Here is a 24,368-nt window from a genome sequence, read left to right on the forward strand (position 1 = left end):
GTAACATACAGACCTATACTGTTACAAGATAGAATCGAGAGGAGTGTGAGGCTGCCTCAACACATTGAAGGCTTCCCGGGTGGCTCAGTGGTAAAGAATTTGCTGACGATGGAGGAGACACAAGACACCAAGTTTGATCCCTGCGTCAGGAAGAGAAGGAAATGGCAACTCACTCCAGTATTCCGGCCTGGGAAAACCCACGGACAGAGGAGCTGGCAGGCTATAGTCTATGGGGTCGCCAAGAGTTGGACACGACTGAGCACATACGCAAGCCTCCCTCTGCGAGAAACACAATAGCTATTGCTATCATTGGGTTGATATGTTATTGTAGCAGTTTATAGATGGAATTTTTTAAAAAACAAACTGTAAAAAAATAAAGAAGACAGATAAGTTCTACTGCAAAATGACTTACTAGGCTCCATATTAATGACTGAGTAAGGACCTGGAAACACAGTTCCTGTTCAAATCTCAATTCTATTACATACTAGTCATATTTCTGTGCTCTTCCCCCATCTGTAAAGTGGGGATATTAGTACCTCGTTCACAGAGTTAGTCATCTGACAATACGTAAGGCACCTAGAACAGTGCCTGCACCAAGTAAGTACAATTCCTCTTGGTGGTTGTTATGACTACCGAGTAAGCCCATCTTCATCGGCTTGCAGCTTCTGCGGCCCTCATTAAGTCTGTGCTTCCCTGGTAGTTCAGACAGTAAAGAATCCACCTGCCAATGCAGGAGATCCAGGTTCGATCCCTGGGTCAGGGAAGAGCCTCTGGAGGAAGAAATGGCAACCCACTTCAATATTCTTCCAAGGAAAATGCCATGGACAGAGGAGCCTTGCAGGCTACAGGTTGCAAAGAGTCGGACACGACCGAGTGAGTAACACACGAGGGCTTAAAATCTTGTATCCAGAGAAACAAACTGTTTAAACCTTTCACTAATTTAAAGAAATTAAATTTATACCAAGTTGTTTCTGAAATTGAATTTTGATATTTCTGGTCTTTTCCCATCATTTTCTAAATTCAATGGATAAAGGCATGGACTTTATCAGAGTATTTCGTGACATTTTAGTTCCACTAGGAATATCATTTAATATTAGTTAAAGCCTTGTTATGATTACAATGTTATTTAAAATGAAACTATGAGAGAGGAGTATTTTGGGAGGAGAAAAATATCACTCGCCAGTTATTAAATTGAGATTTTAAAAGCCAAAGAAGGGAGGGAGAATTTATTAGTTGCAGGTGACCTTTAAATGTCACATTCACTAATATATAAATGTAAACACAGAAAAATGTAATGTCTGGTAATAATGGTAAACTGATCAATACAATTACATTATGGGATCTGTGATATTATAAATTATGCTTTCAGTCCAGAATATTGATATTTTTTAACACCTTTTAAGATCAAATTATAATGCATTAAATATCCTAAAGTTAATTCCCTGTGTGCTATTTATAAGCTTATAGCTTACTTCTATTACTTGGACAGCTCCATGTATCGAATTTCTAAATATTCGAGGTTTTAAATTATTTTTCACAATGTTTAAAAAAGAAAAATAAGTTTATCATCTCAATAAAACAATCTTTCAGTGAAATCTGCTTTAATAATTTGTCTAGAATAGCATGGTTAGGTTTAACCTTAGACTACTTTCACAAGTTAGGGAAATAGGATTTTAAGGACAACTGGTTACTGTGTCACTTTTCATTTTTAACTGAATTACACCATATAAACAGCATGCACTATTGTAACAAAGGAAGAAAACCATTGGGTAGATACTTACATAGGCTACTTTGATTATTTTCCCTCTCTGCCTCAATTCCATTACTAAAAAGTCCAGCTTTAGAGATTATATTTAATATACTAACAGACCATTCTCTACGCTCATCTTTAGCTCTTGACTGTTCAAGGAAATATACACATGCATTTATCCAGAGTGAAATTTTTTCCTGTATAATAATTCCAAGTGGAGGCACAGAGATGCAGAGATTTAAAATGCCTCAGCTATATATATTTAGGACAAAAATTGCTTTCATGCCTTGGATAACCGAGATGACATTAAAAGAAACTACATCTTTCCATCATGAAATTGGCCAACATACTATTTCTACAGTTCTCACAGCATGAGGACAAACATTAAGAGAACCACTGGCCTCTAAATTAAGAGTTTATGATTTGTCCTATTTGAGGAAGATTAGGGGCAAACAAGATATCCCTTTGGCGGATTCCAAAAAAAAAAAAGATGCCCCTGGAGGCCTTCATTTAAAGTTTTCATTGAAACTTTTTTCTTTAAAGAAGAAACAGGCCCAGCGTGTTACCCAAACACTCCATATGAGTTCCAGAGTCTAGCTAAGGCTTCTGAATATTTAAGTATGCCTTACACACTTACAAACACTTCTGGAACCTTACTTAGATTTCACTTGTTCCTGGCTTCAGGGACAGAGCTGGGAACAGTCTTTGTCATCATTTCGACAGTCACCCCGGACCTGACACAGCCCACACACTTAGTAAATGCTGATAGAAAGTGAACTGTTACAGTAAAAATAGCAAAGTGTAGACTGGTTGGTGTCAGCACACAGCATCCTTTCACCTGACCTCCTGCTGGAGTCATTGAGAAAGGCCAGCTCCAGAGGCTGAAATTCCAAAGGCCCCATTAGTTGTAACTTCCGAATATGTGTTACACCAATCAACTTGCTAACCCAAGGATTAGAAGCAGGGCGGGCCTTAGCTGGTCAAAAATCACATCTGAGGTGAGCAACACCTTCAAGTGCTCCCCTGAGGTCTATTCGCTCCAAGAACTTCTAAAGGAGTGCTTGTCAAACTTAGCTGGCCATTGCAATCACCTGGGAGCTTGTTGAAAAGCGGATTTTGAGGCCGTGGGCTTGGACCGGGGCACCAGATGTTGCCTTTCTAACGAGCCCCCAAGTGATTCGGTGCTGCGGTTGCAACCACCGCCCTGCAACAAGCAAGGCCCACAAACGCCCAGATCCCGCATATTAGCAACATACAAAAGTTGCGGCCACAGGTCATGACAAATCAGGTCCCCTTGGTGCTCAGAGCGTCCCTTGGTCCCCAGAGCGTCGCCACCCTGTCCTCGGGGCACCTGGCAGGTGCGGTGGCGGCGGAGCGCTCCCGGGTAGCCAGCCCGCAGCCGCGCCCCCTCCTCCGCCCCGCCCGCGCGCCCCCCGCGCCGCGCCCACCTTCTCGCGGGTCTTCAGGTACCGCTGCAGCGCCTGCTGTGTGAGCTCCCGGACGCGCAGCTGGCCCTCCTTGCAGGGCACCACGATTCCGGTCCTGCCGAAACACACGGTCACTTTCATCCTGGCCCCCGGCGAGCACGCCGGGCCCGGCCGAACAGGTGTCTGGGCCGGCGGGCGCGGCCCCACTCTCAGGGGACGCCGGGCGCCGGCGGAGACCCCGGGGCGCCTCTCCCCGGCCCCCCTTCCGGATCAGGGGCTCGCAGTAGCGCCCCTCCGCCCAGGGCAGGCGGCAGCCGGCGGGCGGGAATCGATCTGAGAGCAGGCGGCAGCCGAGAGGGCTACCTCCCAGGTGGCGGGGGGCCGGGGAAGCCGGGGGGCCGGGCTGCTCCTCCCGCTCCCGCTCCGGCTCCGGCTCCGGCTCGGGCCCGGCCCAGGCGGCTGCTCCTCGCCCGCCAAAACGAAACTGCCGGCCTGGCCCTGGCCCTGGCCCTGGCGGCGGCGGGGCCGGCCCCAAGCCCCGGGCTGGAGTGGGCGGCGGCGGCGGCGGCGCGCGGGGCCAGAGTTGGGAGGAAACTTTTGCGCCGGATCCCAACTCCTCCGCCGCGCGCTGCGCTCTGGGCTCCCGCGGCCCCCGGGCCGGCCTGGGCCCGGCTCTTAAAGGGGCCGCGGCGCTCCCCGGGCCCGCAGTGCACTCGGCGGCGCGGGGCGGGGGCCGTGCGGGGCGGTAACCGGAGCCCGGAGACTGCTCCCCCTCCCTCGGTCTCTCCCTGGCTCTGTCCCTCCCGCACACGCACGGAGCTCTAGGGAATTGTAACGGGACCTCAGAGCTCCCCACCGGGGGATTGAAACCGGATCTCATAAAGCACACTCCGGGGAAGAACTGAGAGACTGCAGAGCTACCCCCTTAAAGCCGAGGGATTGGAGCCAGATTCGAAGAGAGCCCGGGAGCAGGTGCTTCTGGCCCCGCCCACCGAAAACACCTCCAGGCGTGGAGGTTCGCAGATAGCTGAGCTGCCCGGCTGGCCAAAGGACCTGTCTAGAATTTAGTCTTGAGCACAGCATCGCATCTGCCCTCTAAAGCTCTTTGATGGAAAAAGTGAAGGGATTCTTGGAGAAAACGTAGCAGTGGAATCTTCCTTTTAGGGAAAACACTCAATATGCCCTCAAAAGGCCACATCCCAGACCCAGATATGATGGTGGATGTTCGCATTTATCCTTCTGAAATGCCCTTCCAGTTGAACTTTTGACTACAGAAAAATAATTTTCAACACTTTTAAGCTCATGATTTGGTAGGTGTGTATCCATCACCAATTCAAATTGGCATATCTGGGGCGGGGGAAATCGACAGGTAACATCCGTACCATTTTTAGCTGACACATAAATGAGCTCCTTTGAACGCAACAATTATCCTTTAAGGAAAGTATTATTCTTCCCAATTTATCATAAAGAATGGTACCCAGGAAGATTGAAGAAATGAGATGACCATGGAGTTAGTTATGCTAAGAGGAACTCTGTTGTTCCAACGCTCAATACCTCGTCTCCCCCACACTTTTCTTCACAATCCAGCTCCTCCAACAAGTTCCTCAGGACTACATCATGTTTTTTCTAAAAAAGAGATTTGTTCCACTGTCTACCAGGTGGCCTTAAGGCAGTGCTATCAGTTTTATTAAGCATGAAGATCTTTCCTCAAATTGTGGTATAGTTTCTTTTTGTTACTGTTCAGTCATCAAGTCTTGACTGATTCTTTGTGACCCCATGGACTGCAGCATGCCAGGTTTCCTTGTTCTTCAGTATCTCTCAGCGTTTACTCAAATGCATGTCCATTGAGTCAATGATGTCATCCAACTATCTCATCCTCTGTCATCCCCTTCTCCTCCTGCCCTCAATCTTTCCCAGCATCAGGGTCATTTCCAATGAGTTGGCTCTTCGCATCGGGTGACCAAAGTATTGGAGGTTCATCTTCAGCATCAGTCCTTCCAATGAATATTCAGGTTTGATTTCCTTTGGGGTTGACTGGTTTGATCTCCTTGCTATCCAAGGGACTATCAAGAGTCTTCCCCAGCACAATTCAAAACATCAATTCTTCACTGCTCAGCCTTCTTTATGGTCCAATTCTCATATCCATACATGACTACTGAAAAACCATAGCTTTGGCTGTACAGATCTTTGTGGGCAAAGTGATGTCTCTGCTTTTTAATGCACTATCTAGATTTGTCATAGATTTTCATCCAAGAAGCGAGCGTCTTTTAATTTCGTGGTTGCAGTTTTAGATTTTTTAATTCTTTCATACATGCAATATTTGTGTGTGTGTGTGCACGTGCATGTGCGTGTGCATGCATGATCTTCTATATATAGGGCCTTATATAACATCAGTGGCGTATATTTAATGTCATGATCAAAGAGGATCATGAAGACTAAGAAGTTGATTTTAAGAAGATGTATATGAAAAAAGACGAAGAAGAAGATGTATCTGTATGGCTGAGTCCCTTCGCTGTTCACCTGAAGCTATCACAACGTTATTAACTGACTATACCCCAATACAAAGTAAAATGTTTAAAAAGAATTACACATGCATACACATGCACACAAACAAAAAAGAAGATGTATATTAGTATTAATTTGGTTGCAAATCCAATACAAACTAATTTAAATAAACTAAATAGAGGATCTATTTCCTTATAAAATCAGAAAAGCCAACGAGCATTCCTTTGAGGCAAGACCGAATCCAGAAACTCGGTGTCCTCACGACCATCTCTCTCCATCTGTTGGCTCTGTGTTCCTCTGTATTGTCTCCATTCTCAGACAGTCTGTCCCTCAGGAGGCAAAGACGGCCAGTCCCAGTGTTTCAAGTTTATACGGTCTGAAAGGCAGCCATCCCAGACATCACTGAGCCTTTTGCTGGTGAGGACTTAAATATCCAAGCTTAAGTCACATACCTTCCCTCTGGCAAGACGAATGCAGCATTGAATGACCAGGCCTGATTCACCTGCCAGTAAATCACATGGAATAAGAACAGGAGAATGGTGAACCACAATAAATGAGACAAAAATAAAAATTTTAGCCATAACAAAATGTAAGATTGTTTCCCACCCTCAAAGTTCCCATAGATAGTAGAAGCAACAAGATCTACAAATGCGAAGTTAAATAGAAATTACAAAACAACAATGAATGTCATAATTCTACTGAACATTATTGATTTAAAAACATGCCAGGCACTGTTCTAGGTGTAGATAGATTATTGATATTACATATGTACAGATATATGCATACATGTATATGTATACATCATATGATATATATCTACATTTTATCTCTCTTTGCAATAACCTTAGAAGGGAGATAATTTTTTATCTTCCTTTTAGATATGAGGAAACTGAGGCCAAGGAAGGTGAAGATCACATTCTTAGAAAGTACTGGAGACCAGCTTAGAACCTAGGGTATCTGAATCCAGAGTCTTCATAGTCACGACTGTGCTGATCTTATATGGGAAATTCCAGATGAGCAGAGTGAACAAATAAATACTAATGCAGGACATTCATGTGTGACACTTTTAGTATTGCACATTGTATGGACACTTAAGATAATACAGAGCAAAGGTTTTTAACTGATGAAATAGTCTTGCATGTTACCTTTCTTTACACTTCACAATATCTTTTTTTCTTTAATTCTTCTTCACACTTGCTCCAGATCCCTCCTCTTCTGCCCAGTGAATAGCTCCTGCTCCTCTTCCCATCACAAAGGTTCAGCTTTAGCCCTTCCTCAATACCTAGAGCCCAGATCCACTGTCCTTAGGGATTTGAGAAACTCCAGGTGGATCACAAAGAACACCCAAGTTCTCCAAACCCCACTTTAAGAAAGAGTGGAATCAGGTCTTATGAGTGCACCAGAAGTTGTGAGATGGGAAATGAAGGAGCAGTGGAGGTGAGCACAGATATGAACAAGGCATTGTACAATCCTGCACACTATGGAGCAAATGTTAATGATACAAACTAGTGTTATAGAAACATTTTAATGTTTACATTTCAAGTTTACTAGATAGCCATATTTAATTTGTTATCCAACTTTGTCATACCATACAGAGAAGTGATTTATCATATATTGAGAAGTGATAGAAGAGAATGTAGTTGCAACACACAGAAACTCAGGCCCAGCAAATTCCTAAATTGGTATTTCATGCCCCGTGGGATCTTCTGGGCAGAAGACAATAAATAATTTGTCTTGACTGAGTAACACTAGAGGATTCTAGGTCTGGGCTCCATTTTCTTGTTTTGCCTGTTGGATAGGTAAATATTGCCTGTGGTGTGATATTTTCCCATTTGTTATCCAACAGCTTAGCAAGCCTTGGAATAGCCTGTGAAAATGTGTTATGCAGAGAACAGTAATACTGACTGATATTATTAAACTGCTCTGTGTTATGGAAAGTATAACTAAAATGTCAGATACCATTGGGTATATATTGAAGAAAGAATGGTAATTTTTAATATATAGTTGACCAGTCATCCATTCCGTGTGTAGAGAGGTCTGACAGAATGTGATCCACTGGAGAAGGAAATGGCAAATCACTTCAGTATTCTTGCCTTGAGAACCCCATGAACAGTATGAAAAGGCAAAAGGATATGATACTGAAAGAGGAACTCCCCAGGCCGGTAGGTGCCCAATATGTTACTGGAGATCAGTGGAGAAATAACTCCAGAAAGAATGAAGGGATGGAGTCAGCAAAAACAATACCCAGTAGTGATGGTGACTGGTGTGGATGTGACTGGTGATAGAAACAAGGTCCAATGATGTAAAGAGCAATATTGCATAGGAACCTGGAATGTTAGGTTCATGAATCAAGGCAAATTGGAAGTGGTCAAAGAGGAGATGGCAAGAGTGAACTTTGACATTCTAGGAATCAACGAACTAAAATGGACTGGAATGGGTGGATTTAACTCAGATAACCATTATATCTACTACTGTGGGCAGGGATCCCTTAGAAGAAATGGAGTAGCCATCATGGTCAACAAAAGAATCCGAAATGCAGTACTTGGATGCAATCTCAAAAATGACAGAATGATCTCTGTTCGTTTCCAAGGCAAGCCATTCAATATCACGGTAATCCAAGCCTATGCCCCAACCAGTAACGCTGAAGAAGCTGAACTTGAATGAGTCGATGAAGACCTGCAAGACCTTTTAGAACTAACAGTCAAAAAAGATGTCCTTTTCATTATAGGGGACTGGAGTTCAAAAGTAGGAAGTCAAGAAACACCTGGAGTAAAAGGCAAATTTGGCCCTGGAGTACGGAATGAAGCAGGGCAAAGGCTAATATAGTTTTGCCAAGAGAACACACTGGTCATAGCAAATACCCTCTTCCAACCACACAAGAAAAGACTGTACACGTGGGCATAACCAGATGGCCAACACCGAAATCAGATTCATTATATTCTTTGCAGCAAAAGATGGAGAAGCTCTATACAGTCAGCAAAAACAAGACCGGGAGCTGACTGTGGCTCAGATCATGAACTCTTTATTGCCAAATTCAGACTTAAGTTGAAGAAAGTAGGGAAAACCACTAGACCATTCATGTATGATGTAAATTAAATCCCTTATGATTATACAGTGGAAGTGAGAAAAAGATTTAAGGGACTAAATCTGATAGACAGAGTGCCTGATGAACTGTGGATGGAGGTTCATGACACTGTACAGGAGACAGGGATCAGGATCATCCCCATGGAAAAGAAATGCAAAAAAGCAAAATGGCTGTCTGAGGAGGCCTTACAAATAGCTGAGAAGAGAAGAGAAAAGCAAACGAGAAAAGCAAAGATATTCCCATTTCAATACAGAGTTCCAAAGAATAGCAAGGAGAGATAAGAAAGCCTTCCTCAGCAATCAATGCAAAGAAATAGAGGAAAACAGTAGAATGGGAAAGACTAGAGATGTCTTCAAGAAAACTAAAGATACCGAGGAAACATTTCATGCAAAGATGGGCTCGATAAAGGACAGAAATGGTATGGACCTAACAGAAGCAGAAGATAATAAGAAGAGGTGGCAAGAATACACAGAAGAACTGTATAAAAAAGATCTTCACAACCCAGATAATCTTGGTGGTGTGATCACTCACCTAGAGCCAGATATTCTGGAATGTGAAGTCAAGTGGGCCTTGGAAAGCATCACTATGAACAAAGCTAATGGAAGTGATGGAATTCCAGTTGAGGTATTTCAAATCCTGAAAGATGATGCCATGAAAGTGCTGCACTCAATATGCCAGCAAATTTGGAAATCGCAGCAGTGGCCACAGGACTGGAAAAGGTCACTTTTCATTACAGTTCCAAAGAAAGGCTATCCCAAAGAATGCTCAAACTACCGCACAATTGCACCCATCTCACACACTAGTAAAGTAATGCTCAAAATTCTCCAAGTCAGGCTTCAGCAGTACGTGAACTGTTAACTTCCAGATGTTCAAGCTGATTTTAGAAAAGGCAGAGGAACCAGAGATCAAATTGCCAACATATGCTGGATCATTGAAAATGCAAGAGAGTTCCAGAAAAATATCTATTTCTGCTTTATTGACTATGCCAAAGACTTTGACTGTGTGGATCACAGTAAACTGTGGAAAATTCTGAAAGAGATGGTAATACCAGACCTACCTGACCTGCCTCTTGAGAAACCTATATGCAAGTCAGGAAGCAACAGTTAGAACTGGACATGGAACAGACTGGTTCCAAATAGGGAAAGGAGTATGTCAAGGCTGTATATTGTCACCCTGCTTATTTAATTTATATGCAGAGTACGTCAGGAGAAACACTAGGCTGGAAAAAGCACAAGATGGAATCAAGATTGCTGGGAGAAATATCAATAACCTCAGATATGCAGATGACACCACCCTTATGGCAGAAAGTGAAGAGGAACTAAAAAGCCTCTTGATGAAAGTGAAAGAGGAGAGTGAAAATGTTGGCTTAAAACTCAACATTCAGAAAACTAAAAGCATGGCATCTGGTCCCATCACTTCATGGGAAATAGATGGGGAAACAGTGTCAGATTTCATTTTGGGTGGCTCCAAAATCCTTGCAGATGATGATTGCAGCCATGAAATTAAAAGACACTTACTCCTTGGAAGGAAAGTTTTGACCAACCTAGATGGCATATTAAAAAGCAGAGACATTACTTTGCCAACAAATGTCCGTCTGGTCAAGGCTATGGTTTTTCTAGTAGTCATGTATGGATGTGAGAGTTGGACTGTGAAGAAAGCTGAGTGCCAAAGAATTGATGCTTTTGAACTGTGGTGTTGGAGAAGACTCTTGAGAGTCCCTTGGACAGTAAGGAGATCCAACCAGTCCATCCTAAAGGAGACCAGTCCTGGGTGTTCATTGGAAGGACTGATGCTGAAGCTGAAACTCCAATGCTTTGGCCACCTCATGTGAAGAGTTGACTCATTGGAAAATACTCTGATGCTGGGAGGGATTGAGGGCAGGAGGAGAAGGGGACGACAGAGGATGAGATGGTTGGATGGCATCACCTACTCGATGGACATGAGTCTGGGGAGATTCTGGGAGTTGCTGATGGACAGAGAGGCCTGGCGTGCTATGATTCATGGGGTCGCAAAGAGTCAGACATGACTAAGTGACTGAACTGAACTGAACTGAGTTATCCATTCTGATGTTTTGCACTATTAAAAAATAAAATATTTTTTTCTTTCAAGGAATTATGTATAACAAGGAATATTTCTTGCAAGAAATTAATTGAATGGGAGATAAGCTTTTTTTGAAGATCCTTGGAGCAATTAATATAATAGATTATGTTCTTAGCTTCATTGTTAAAACAGGTGCCAGAGTGATAGCATAAGAGAAAAATGGGTGTGATTTTTCATTCTTTCCTTCCATGTTTAAAATCAAAGGGTTTGGTTTATTTTCTTTAACTTGGCAAGAATAAGTTTTTCTTGAGATGTTTCTCTCTAAATGCCTTATGGCATTCATCTGTTGACTGTTCCTATAGGTCTCCTTATAACATAAATATTTACACCCTAAAGAGAGTATTGTGGGCTATTAACTTTTGAAAGGTTCTTATTTAGGCCTCTTCTGTAAGCTAGACTTGTAAGTTTCCAGTGTTTTACCTAGACCACCCCTCCTTATAGGGAATTCAACTCTATGAATATTAATATCCTATTTTGATTTATGTTTTCTTGAAAATGACCTGAATCATGAAATGACTGCCTCTTTATAAAAACAAAATAAACAAACCAACACAAAGTCAGAAAATTGTTCCACTTCTGTTTCATTTAGAGTTGATCATGAGTTAGATGTTTTCCCTCATTATGTGATCTCCTTCTCTGAAGTGTGTTGTAGTTTATTCACTAAGTTGTGTCCAACTTTGTGGCCCCATGGGCTGCAGCCTACCAGGTTCCTCTGTGCATGGGATTTCCCAGGCAAGAATACTGGAGTTGGTTGCCATTCTCTTCTCCAGCAGACCTTCCCTACCCAAGAAGTGAGCACATATCTCCTGCAGGTGATTCCTTACCACTAAGGCACCAGGGACAACCCTGAAGTACATTAAGGTCCATGAATGCTGACCCCTAAGAAGAGATGCTACTTAAAGTATCAAGATTCCTGGGAGAAATATCAATGACCTCAGATATGCAAATGATACCACCCTTATGGCAGAAAGCAAAGAGGAACTGAAGAGACTCTTGATGAAAGTGAAAGAAGAGAGTGAAAAAGTTGGCTTAAAGCTCAACATTCAGAAAACTAATATCATGGCATCCGGTCCCATCACTTCATGGCAAATAGATGGGGAACAATGGAAACAGTGACAGACTTTATTTTCTTGGGCTCCAAAATCACTGCAGATGGTGACTGCAGCCATGAAATTAAAAGACGCTTACTCCTTGGAAGAAAAGCTATGACCAACCTAGACAGCATGTTAAAAAACAGAGACATTACTTTGCTGACAAAGGCCCATCTAGACAAAGCTACAGTTTTTCCTGTAGCCATGTATGTATGTGAGAGTTGGCCTGTAAAGAAAGCTGAGCCCTGAAGAACTGATGCTTTTGAACTGTGGTGTTGGAGAGCTCTTGACAGTCCCTTGGACAGCAAGAAGATCAAACCAGTCAATCCTAAAGGAAATCAGTCCTGAGTGTTCATTGGAAGGACTGATGCTGAAGTTGAAACTCCAATAGTTTGGCCACCTCATGTGAAGAAGTGACTCACTGGAAAAGACTGAAGGCAGGAGAAGGGGCTGACAGAGGATGAGATGGTTGGATGGCATCACCAACTCTATGGACATGAGTTTGAGCAAGCTCCTGCAGTTGGTGATAGACAGGGAAGCCTGGCATGATGCAGTCCATGCGTTTGCGAAGAGTCTGACACGACTGAGCGACTGAACTGAACTGAGCTGAACTAAATGAGGGTATCACACTCATAGCAAAAATAATAATATTTGTGTCATATATCACAGTTTACATATTATTTAACTTCATCAAAAAATAATCCTGGGACATAATAGTCTAGTTCCTGAGAATCATAGAATTACAGAGCTGAAAGGAGCCTTGGAGATTATTTGTACAATCTCCTCATTTTATAGATGAGGAAACTAAAGACTAGAAAATCAGGTGGGAAATAAAAGCAAAAATAAACAAATGGGACCTAATGAAAATTAAAAGCTTTTGCACAACAAAGGAAACTATAAGTAAGGTGAAAAGACAGCCCTCAGATTGGGAGAAAATAATAACAAATGAGGAAACAGACAAAGGATTAATCTCAAAAATATACAAGCAACTCCTGAAGCTCAATTCCAGAAAAATAAACGACCCAATCAAAAAATGGGCCAAAGAACTAAACAGACATTTCTCCAAAGAAGACATACAGATGGCTAACAAACACATGAAAAGATGCTCAACATCACTCATCATCAGAGAAATGCAAATCAAAACCACAATGAGGTACCATTACACGCCAGTCAGGATGGCTGCTATCCAAAAGTCTACAAGCAATAAATGCTGGAGAGGGTGTGGAGAAAAGGGAACCCTCTTACACTGTTGGTGGGAATGCAAACTAGTACAGCCACTATGGAAAACAGTGTGGAGATTTCTTAAAAAACTGGAAATAGAACTGCCATATGACCCAGCAATCCCACTTCTGGGCATACACACTGAGGAATCCAGATCTGAAAGAGACACGTGCACCCCAATGTTCATCGCAGCACTGTTTATAATAGCCAGGACATGGAAGCAACCTAGATGCCCATCAGCAGATGAATGGATAAGGAAGCTGTGGTACATATACACCATGGAATATTACTCAGCCATTAAAAAGAATTCATTTGAATCAGTTCTAATGAGATGGATGAAACTGGAGCCCATTATACAGAGTGAAGTAAGCCAGAAAGATAAAGAACATTACAGTATACTAACACATATATATGGAATTTAGATAGATGGTAGCGATAACCCTATATGCAAAACAGAAAAAGAGACACAGAAGTACAGAACAGACTTTTGAACGCTGGGGGAGAACGTGAGGGTGGGATGTTTTGAAAGAACAGCATGTATATTGTCTATGGTGAAACAGACCACCAGCCCAGGTGGGATGCATGAGTCAAGTGCTCGGGCCTGGTGCACTGGGAGGACCCTGAGGAGTCGGGTGGAGAGGGAGGTGGGAGGGGGGATCGGGATGGGGAATACGTGTAACTATATGGCTGATTCATGTCAATGTATGACAAAACCCACTGAAATGTTGTGAAGTGATTGGCCTCCAACTAATAAAATAATATTAAAAAAAAAAAAAAGGATGAGAGATATGCCAACTCTCATCTGTGAAAATAAATCCTTGCCATTATAAAAAAAAAAAAAAAAAGAAAGAAAATCAGGTGACCAACCAAATTCAGGACCCAGATTCTCTGGTTCATAATCCATTGCTTGTGCTTCCCTGCCTGCCTGGTAATGAAAGGTAGTACAGTAGATGTGACCGACATTGGCTTAAGGCTTAGAATTTTCTCTGGCCCAGAAGGTGATGAGAAGGAACTCTTTTATTTTTTTTCAATCTGTTCCTGAATTTCCATTTAAAATTAAGATTCTGAACCTTGTTCTTGCCTCAATTGTAAATCTCAAAAAGAGTTGCTGAGTGTCAAGATGACTCTTACAGAAAATAGAAAACCATCAAAGGATTTTAAGCAGGGTCAGATTTGTGCCTGGAAGAATATAGGGGTCCTAGGAGACAAACAGAAGCCTTGCTTAGTTCATTCATTCCATCATTCATTTCTTTGTGCAGTAGTATTTACTCAACACCTATAATTTACTGAGCACAAAGTGATCGCAAAGTTTAGGCTCTAATGAGGAAGACATGATACATGACTAGCCAAATGAACAAAATATTTGCAGATTGTGATAAGGTGTAAAGGAGGGCATATACAACAAGCTCTGTGATGGGGAAAAATGAGGTAAGAGAGAACCTTTTTAGATTGGATAAACAAGAGAAAAAAGGAGTTTGTGAAGAACCTGGAAAAAAGAAACAGCAAATGCAAATATTTCTGAGATAAAACAGGGACAGGTGTGTTACAGGGATTAAGTGAAAGCCAGTTTGGTTAGAGAATTAATGAGTCAAGAGAGAGAGGCAAGAAAGGAGGTTGAAGAGATTGTCTGCAATAGTGACCCAGGTGATAAAGATGATGAGGAAGGGCAGATTTGAGAGATCTTTTAGGTTGTGTGACAGATCAAAGGTGGTAAGATTGTAGGAAGAGTTCAGAAAGAGTCAGGTTTCTAGTTAACAGATGACATTATTTAAAGCTAGAGTATCCTGAAAAGGTTAAGGGAGCACTGGGGATAGTGGGAAAAGAAGGGCAAGTTCAGTTTGGGACATTCTGAGTTTGATGTGCCTGCAAGGGAACCAGTTAGGAGTGTTTAGTTCAGTTCAGTGCTAGTTGCTTAGTCAAGTCCAACTCTTTGCAACCCCATGGACTGCAGCACATCTGACTTCCCTGTCCATCGCCAACTCCCAGAGCTTGCTCAAACTCATGTCTGTTGAGTTGGTGATACCATCCAACCATCTCATCCTCTGTCAGCCCCTTCTCCTCCTGCCTTCAATCTTTCCTTTCAGGGCCTTTTCTAATGAGTCAGTCCTTACCATCAGGTGGCCAAAGTATTGGAGCTTCAGCTTCAGCATCAGTCCTTCCAGTGAATATTCAGGACTGATTTCCTTTAGGATTGACCGGTTTGATCTCCTTGCAATCCAAGGGACTCTCAAGAGTCTATTCGAACACCACAGTTCAAAAGCATCAATTCTTCTGTGCTCACTTTCTTTATAATCCAACTCTCACATCCACACATGACTACTGGAAAAACTGCAGCTTTGTCTAGATGGGCTTTTGTCAGCAAAGTAATGTCTCTGCTTTTTAATATGTTGTCTAGGTTTGCCATAGCTTTTCTTCCAAGGAGTAAGCATCTTTTAATTTCATGTCTGCAATCACCATCTGCAGTGATTTTGGAACCCAAGAAAATAAAGTCTGTCACTGTTTCCATTGTTCCCCATCTATTTGCCATGAAGTTATGGGACCAGTTTGAAGCTCAGGAGAGAATCTAGGGACTGTGCTTAGTCACTCTCAGTCATATCCGACTCTTTGCGACCCCATAGACTGCAGCCTGTCAGGCTCCTCTGTCCATGGGAATTCTCCAGGCAAGAATGCTGGAGTGGGTTGCCATGCCCTCCTCCAGGGGATCTTTCCAACCCAGGGATTGAACCCAGGTCTCTTGCATTGCAGGTGGATTCTTTACCGTCTGAGCCACCAGGGAAGCCCATCTAGGGACTAGATAGTCAGATTTAGGGACCATAGTTTTGGAAGTGAATATATCAGGATAGAGATTATCCCAAAAAGGAAAAAAACGAGTTTAAAAGGAAGAAACAAGAGGACTTAGACTAGAACCCTGGAGAATGCCAATATTGAAGAGAGTGATGCAGAGAAGTTACACTGTGTATAATGATGCATTATTAATTATGTTACTATTTTACTATATATATAAAGTATTATCATTGTTAAAGATATGATAAGAAAGGGTGCTGCTGCCCTAGTGAAGACATAATGGTGGAGAACAGGAAATTGAATGTTAAAAATGGAAGGCAAAATAGTTTGACTGGAACAGATAGGCTTCATCGGAGCACGACATAGAATATAAAGTTATAAAGACATGGAAGAAGGAAATGATTGAGGGAAATAATTGAGGGAGAACTATGAGATATAGACTAGGGAGTCTGGATCTGTTTCATCAAAGAAATATCTTCTTAGTGCTTGAGCAAAGGTGTAATATTCATAAAATAGCATTTCATTGTTATTATTCTGACGTCTTCCTGTATAAAGAATTACAGTAGTATGTAACTGAAACTTGGGGAGAATCCAAAAGAAGCATGCTGGATTAAATTGCATAAAACTATACTGAAGTGAAACATCATATATACACACAGTGTGGAATATCCCTACCTGTACACGTGCTTATCCAAAGTAACGGACTATACGATTACTAATGTTCCGCCCTACTGCTCTGCCGTGCATGGGAAGCAGAGGGTGCCACATGACTCAGAGTCTAGTCAGGCAAACTAAAAACAGACCTTATCTCAAACAGAGGGAATTGAATACAAGTTAATTGCTCTGTTGATAGAAGGGCTGAAAAACCAAACAGGAAATGCAAGGCAACTTAGAGATTCCCCACAGCAGGAAGCAGCTTCTTTCTCTTGGACTGGCTGGATGCAGAGAGGAGGTAGCAGTCTTAGCAGAATCCAGAAGTTGGGCAGCCAGGCAGGAGCTAAAACCTTAGCAGGGACTACCAGGAAGAAGCTGGAAGCTCAGAGAAAGGGACCGTCCCTGGGCGACTGGGAACTATAAGGAGTTGCATTGTGAAAACAGGGTCAGAAGACAGAGATAGAGGCAGATTTGGGAGAAAGAGAGAGAAATACCCATACCCCAGGATCGCTTTCTCCTGTCTTTCATGCTTCTACTAGTGTCTCCCACTTGCTGAACAAGCTGGAAGCATTTTAGCAAGAAGGGTGGGGAAACATTTGGGAGCAAACATAATGACTGGCCCAGAAGGTCTTTCCTGGCAGGATTCTATAGTAATTCATAAATAGAGGTTTTAAGTCTCACAAATATTTTAGATTTAAGAAATATGCTAAAAATAATTTCAATTCAATTTGGTATATTTATGAAACAGCATTTTCCCTAAACTAGGTTAAAATCATGATTTTTTTCAAGAGAAAGTGCTTCTACATTTTAATAGTGAAATCTATAGGTTTTCCCTTGATTGCTGAGTAACTATTAATTTCCATCATTTAGGAAATAAAAAAATTCCTACTCTTGCTCAGTCATCAGACTCAAATTAATAGTTTTGTTTAGTTTTGATTACACAGGATGATAAGCAGCAAATCCAAAAATCCTGTTAATATTGAATACTGAAGATGTCTGACTATACGATGCTATCTGATAATATTTCATTTATTTTACATGCTTTTTTTAAACACTAATCCATGGATTCATGATGGCAGCTTTGAAGACTATTTGGCTTTAAACTTGTGATTCCTTTGTAAAAAAATTATTTGAGAAATCCATTAATACTTCACCATGTGTTTGCATGAATAATAAGTGATTTTTATTTCTATACGATCAGGAAAATTTGATTTAATTTTTTTTTCCTTTAAGAATGTGCACTCTTGTTAGGACATATTAGTACTCTTGTTAGGACATGTTAGTTACAACTTTTTGCAATTATCTTCAAACTCCTTTTTATATAACTGGAATATAAATATAATAAAGAATAAAGTTATACATGGACTTCAATGTATCTCACAAGACACAAAAGGAATAAATTTCACAACAAATAAAAAGAGCTATCAATTTGCCAAGTGAACTTAAGTGTTAGTTGGTTAGTCGTGTCCAACTCCTTGCGACTCCATGGACTGTAACCACCAGATTCCTCTGTCCATGAAGTTCTCCAGGCAAGAATACTGCAGTGACTTACCATTTCCTACTCCAAGGGATCTTCCCAGCCCAAGGATCGAACTGCGTCTCTTCTGTCTCCTACATTGGCACAAGGGATCTTTACCACTACCACATACCTGGGAAGCTCCATCAATTTGCCAAATTCATAATAAAATTTTGGCATTTGATACCACCAAATGGTGGTATAAATGATGAGTAGCATATGCTGGTCAGTATCTTTACCAAACTTAATGAGCTTTTTCTAGCTGTTTAGTTCAGTTCAATACATTCGCTCGGTCGTGTCTGACTCTTTGCGACCCGATAAACCGCAGCATGCCAGGCCTCCCTGTCTATCACCAACTCCCAGACTTCACCCAAACCCATGTCCATTGAGTCGGTGATGCCATCTAACCATCTCATCCTCTGTCATCCCCTTCTCCTCTTGCCCTCAATCTTTCCCAGTATCAGGGTCTTTTCAAATGAATCAGCTCTTCGCATCAGGTGGCAGAGAATTAGAGTTTCAGCTTCAACATCAGTCCTTCCAACGAACTCCCAGGAGTGATCTCCTTTAGGATGGACTGGTTGGATCTCCTTGCAGTCCAAGGGTCTCACAAGAGTCTTCTCCAACACCACATTTCAAAAGCATCAATCCTTCGACAGTCAACTCTCTTTACAGTCCAACTCTCACATCCATACATGACCACTGGCAAAAATGAAGCTTTGACTAGACAGACCTTTGTTGACAAAGTGATGTCTCTGCTTTTTAATGTGCTGTCTAGGTTGGTCATAACTGTCCTTCCACAGAGTAAGCGTCTTTTAATTTCATGGCTGCAATCACCATCTGCAGTGATTTTGGAGCCTGCAAAAATAGTCAGCCACTGTTGCCACTGTTTCCCCATCTATTTCCCATGAAGTGATGGGACTGGATGCCATGATCTTAGTTTTCTGAATGTTGAGTTTTAAAACCAGCTTTTTCACTCTCCTCTTTCACTCTCATCAAGAGGCTCTTTAGTTCCTCTTCACTTTCTGCCATAAGGGTGGTGTCATCTGCATATCTGAGGTTATTGATATTTCTCCTGGCAATCTTGATTCCAGCTTGTGCTTCTTCCAGTCCAGTATTTCTCATGATGTACTCTGCATATAAATTAACTTGACGTGCTCTTTTTCCTATTTGGAACCAGTCTGTTGTTCCATGTCCGGTTCTAACTGTTGCTTCCTGACCTGCATACAGATTTCTCAAGAGGCAGGTCAGGTGGTCTGGTATTCCCATCTCTTTCAGAATTTTCCACAGTTTATTGTGATCCACACTCAAAGGCTTTAGCATAGTAAATAAAGCAGAAATAGATGTTTTTCTGGAACTCTCTTGCTCTTTTGATGATCCAGCAGATGTTGGCAATTTGATTTGATTTCCATTTCCTCTGCCTTTTCTAAAACCAGTTTGAACATCTGGAAGTTAACGGTTCACGTATTGCTGAAGCCTGGCTTGGAGAATTTTGAGCATTATTTTACTAGCGTGTGAGATGGGTACAATTGTGCAGTAGTTTGAGCATTCTTTGGCATTGCCTTTCTTTGGGATTGGAATGAAAACTGACCATTTCCAGTCCTATGGCCACTGCTGAGTTTCCCAAATTGCTGGCATATTGAGTGCAGCACTTTCACAGCATCATCTTTTAGAATTTGAAGTAGCTCATCTGGAATTCCATCATCTCCACTAGCTTTGTTCGTAATCATGCTTTCTAAGGCCCACTTGACTTCACATTCCAGGATGTCTGGCTCTAGGTGAGTGATCACACCATCGTGATTATCTGGGTTGTGAAGATCTTTTTTGTATAGTTCTTCTGTGTATTCTTGCCACCTCTTCTTAATATCTTCTGCTTCTGTTAGGTCCATACCGTTTCTGTCCTTTATTGTGCCCATCTTTGCATGAAATGTTCCCTTGGTATTTCTAATTTTCTTGAAGAGATCTCTAGTCTTTCCCATTCTATTGTTTTCCTCTATTTCTTTGCATTGATCACTGAAGAAGGCTTTCTTATCTCTCGCTATTCTTTGGAACTCTACATTCAAATGGGTGTAACTTTGTTTTTCTCCTTTGCTTTTCTCTTCTCTTCTTTTCTCAGCTATTTGCAAGGCCTCCTCAGACAGCCATTTTGCCTTTTTGCATTTCTTTTTCTTGGGTTGATCTTGATCCCTGTCTCCTGTACAATGTTACGAACCTCCATCCATAGTTCATCAGGCACTCCATCTATCAGATCTAGTCCCTTAAATCTATTTCTCACTTCTACTGTGTAATCATAAGAGATTTGATTTAGGTCATACCTGAATGGTCTAGTGGTTTTCCCCACTTTCTTCAATTTAAGTCTCAATGTGTCAATAAGGAGTTCATGATCTGAGCCACAGCCAGTTTCTGGTCTTGTTTTTGCTGACTGTATAGAGCTTCTCCATCTTTGAGTTCCCTTATTGTATCTCCTGTATAAGTCCTTTGAAGGACTAGTATAGGTACTGATTTCACCGATAGTGGCCCCTAATTCAAGGACAACCATCCATAGACTAAATGATGGTCCATGACATGACCTGATACTAAGAGCTATACCTGATGAAGTAATTGTAAGTTGGTAAGGATACCAGAGGTAAAGTAATTGGTGATTAGCTAAACTAATGAAACTGGTTCCTTTCTAGTCTGTAGGCTGGAGAATAAAGAGAATTGGCTGCTTATAAGTCAAGAGCTGAAAGCCTAATTTAATTCTTGAGGCACCAGCGGTGCATGAAAATGACAAGGCACTTTTGGAACTGCCTCAGCTTTTCATTGACCTCTACCCAAATACAGGCATTGTCACAGTGGTTGTACTGTCCAAATTATTTTTCATTATATTATTCTGAATAAGGCCAGTCTTTAGTCCAAACCAAACAACTATCTGTAGCAAGGAACACAAATATTAATAAATTAAAGAAGAAATAAGTTTATAAACAATAAGTTAATGAACACTGAGTAATGAACCCAAGGATCTTAAAATATATGATTGCCAGTATGAAGCCAGGGCATATTAGCAGTGAACTGCTTTATAAATGGGAGTAACATGGCAGTCCATGGATACTTCAGTAAATTTTCTTGAAGAAAAAAAAAATGAACACTGGTTTGCAGGGGTTTGTAAGGATACTCTGGGTGGGAATATCCAACCTAAGAACAGAGTCAAAGTGTGTGGCTTTTCTGTATTCCAGAATAGAGAGATGAGATGAATGTTTCCTTCTGAAGTCTCAAATAAGTAACTGCATCTAAAGATTGTAAATATGGCCAACAGACCCAGAGACAAGGAAACTGCATTCATGAAAAACACTATGTTAGGAGGAATTTGTTGGAAGAGCATCGAACCTTCGTATAGTAATAGTGTAGGCTGTGATGCATCACACAGATCTCCCTTTAGGACTCTGAGCACTCATTCTCCTAGTGCTGGAACTGTTGACAGCTGAGACTTTCAGCTAAATTTCTGTCCAAGAATTTCCCTTCAGTGGAGTAGAGCCTTCCTGCCCAAAATCATGTCTCATAGTCCATGTCTGTAGCCTACATGCCACATTCATTGATTGATCTATGATGGGGAGAAGGAGTGGGAGTAGCATGTGAAGGTCCAGATCCTCTGCTTGAAAACTAGTCAACTCTGAATGGTCATCCCACTCATAGTGGGTCAACCCACTTTGTTGAAAATGCGTCCCTATGCAATTCATTTCTCTGCACAATCGTACTTCCTTCACTACACAATCCTATTTCCTCCTATTTCCACACAAGAATTTATTTTGAGCATCCTCTCCAATAAATTTCTACATATGGATCTCCATCTAACAGTGTGTGCTCCAGATAACACAACCTAAGACACAATGTAATAAAAGAGCTCTGTTAAGAATTTAGGGACGCATGATTTTCATGTAAATGAGGACCCAGGTAATGACTGATATACCAATTTAAAGATTAAAATGAATGGATAAGTAAAGAGAGCATGTATTGTAAAAAATCAAAAAGGCAGACTAGCAGAAGATGGAGCAAAAGAGACTTCTTCAGTTGCTCAGTCATGTCCAACTCTTCGGGACCTCATGGTCTGCAGCACACCTGGCTTGTCTGTCCTTCACATCTCCCGGAACTTGCTCAATCTCATGTCCATTGAATCAATGATTCCATCCAACCATCTCAACCTTAGTTGATAATAATTCAGTAAGGGTGGTTCACAACTGGACTGAATTGAGGGGTGATTTAGGAGGTGAGGGTGGACTGCTTGTAAAATAAATCCCTAAGATCTCCCCATCCCTCCTACCATGTGAGAACACAAGAAATGATAATCTATAAACCAGGAAGTGGATTCTCACTAGATACTGAATCTACTGGCACCTTGATCTTGTACTTCCCAGCCTTCAGAACCATGAGAAATGAAGTAAATTTCTGTTGTTTATAAGTCACCTAGTCAATGATATTCTAACACCTGGACAGATCAAGATACAGTGGTAAACAAGAAATATAACACCTCTCCTCTCCTAGAGGTTACATTTTATGGAAAGAAAACTAATATCAGCACAATTTGGCCAAGAGGGGAATTAGTACAAATTTTCATAGCTCGTTTTGTGAAAATTTCAATAACTCTTTCTCTGTGAGGTTGTGTCACTCCTGACAATGGAATGGCTGATAAGTGTTTTGGATCCTCATCAATTTCATGTGTGCCTTAGAGAAATACTCAAAGAATATTTTAAGAGATGAAAGATGACTGATGAAAACATTGTTTATTTCATTTCTTAATCTATCACTTCAGTTCAGTTGCTCAATTGTATCCGACCCTTTGCGACCCCATGGACTGCAGCACGCCAGGCCTCCCTGTCCATCATCAACTCCCAGAGTTTACTCAAACTCATGTCCATTGAGTCAGTGATGCCATCCAACTGTCTCATCCTCTTTATCTATACTTGTCATCAAATTTGAGAACTAAGAGTGGTAATCCACAGAATTATTTTGTTTTTTTTACCCAATTCTCAAACTCTGACAGCTTACACAGTTTTGCTTCGAAGGTAGTGATTCTAAGACCCTCTCAAAAAAAAAAAAAAAAAAAAAAAAAAATGTGCTCACCAAACCAAATTTTTGAGCCACTGTTTAGTTTATAGTTAAGTTGAACAATGAATCAAGTCTCCTCTTCTAAGATTCCCGCCCCCCCCCCACCCCCACCAGTCTTGATATTCTGTCTCTCCTTTTCTGGAGAGAAAAATCTACTTATACTATTTCCTAGCTAATCAGTATGCATCTGGATAGCTGGCTAACTTTTCAAAATTACTGAATTTTGGTATTTTTAGTTTTAACGTTTGTATCAGTCAGGGTTCTATGAAGAATCAGATAGCCCACTTGAGCTGGCTAAGTGATGAGACTTAAATAAAAGAAAAACTTGCAGGCATGGGCAGCTTTAGGCAAACCAATAGCAGAAGGTGCAGCGATTCAGAGTTAGTAAAATGGGGAGATGGTACCATCCCTATGTAGAGTAATAGGAAAAACAACACCAAATATGTAACAGTAGCCTACATAGAGATGTAATAGGAAGGAGGCTGAAGGTACAATCTCATGCAGATGCATTTCATTGGTCAAATCTATTGGCAGACAGAAGGCAAGGGTAGCCAGTAAAATTCTTGGAGCCAAGAGTAGGGTAGAAAAGAGTGGAGTGTTTCACTATGAATAACGCATCTTTAGGATGTGCAATGGTGTGGACTGTGAACTTACCCTTTTGATATTTTACCCATTCTAGAGTTGGCCCACCCATCAAGTTTGCTTGAGGCACCAAGGCCTCAAAGACTCTGCTGTGGCTTGGTCTCTTAAAACATGACTGTCACTTCATAAGAAAGCCAGTTATTACCATTGAAGCAAATAGGCCTTTTCTAAATAATTTAAAAATTACTGAGGATGTTCAAAATGTTTTACCTGTTCTCTTGATGTCAGTTTTTTCTGTGCAAAATAACCCAACTTTCATGTAAAACATCTATTGGTATCATCACTTGAATAAGAGCACTGAACTGAAAGGGACTCTTTTTATACTCCACTTAACATTTGCATTGTTACTTTTCCTAAGCATTGCTATCATATATAGCAATGTGTGTGTGTATTATTATTATACATGATACATATTTAAAAGATTAAAGTCAAGTGCTAGACTCATGTCAGATAGAATATATAAACTGTTTCAGACTTATGAACAACATATGAATGAAATAAATGTTGACTAAAA

General features: G+C 41.3%; 1 protein-coding gene across 2 annotated transcripts in view; it reads right to left on the minus strand.

Annotated features, from left to right (window-relative positions):
• PARD3B (par-3 family cell polarity regulator beta) overlaps positions 1-3,451 on the minus strand; it is a 1,130,274-nt gene extending 1,126,823 nt beyond the window's left edge. For both annotated transcript variants that reach the window (XM_065930754.1, XM_065930753.1), the window contains exon 1: positions 3,199-3,451. In XM_065930754.1, the coding sequence (XP_065786826.1) occupies positions 3,199-3,318 (120 nt within the window). In that variant the 5' untranslated portion in view covers positions 3,319-3,451. The remainder of the gene's footprint in view (positions 1-3,198) is intronic.
• Positions 3,452-24,368: the final 20,917 nt, after the last annotated feature.

This window comes from Muntiacus reevesi, chromosome 3 (assembly GCF_963930625.1).
Source record: "Muntiacus reevesi chromosome 3, mMunRee1.1, whole genome shotgun sequence".
NCBI classification, from domain to species: Eukaryota; Metazoa; Chordata; class Mammalia; order Artiodactyla; family Cervidae; genus Muntiacus; species Muntiacus reevesi.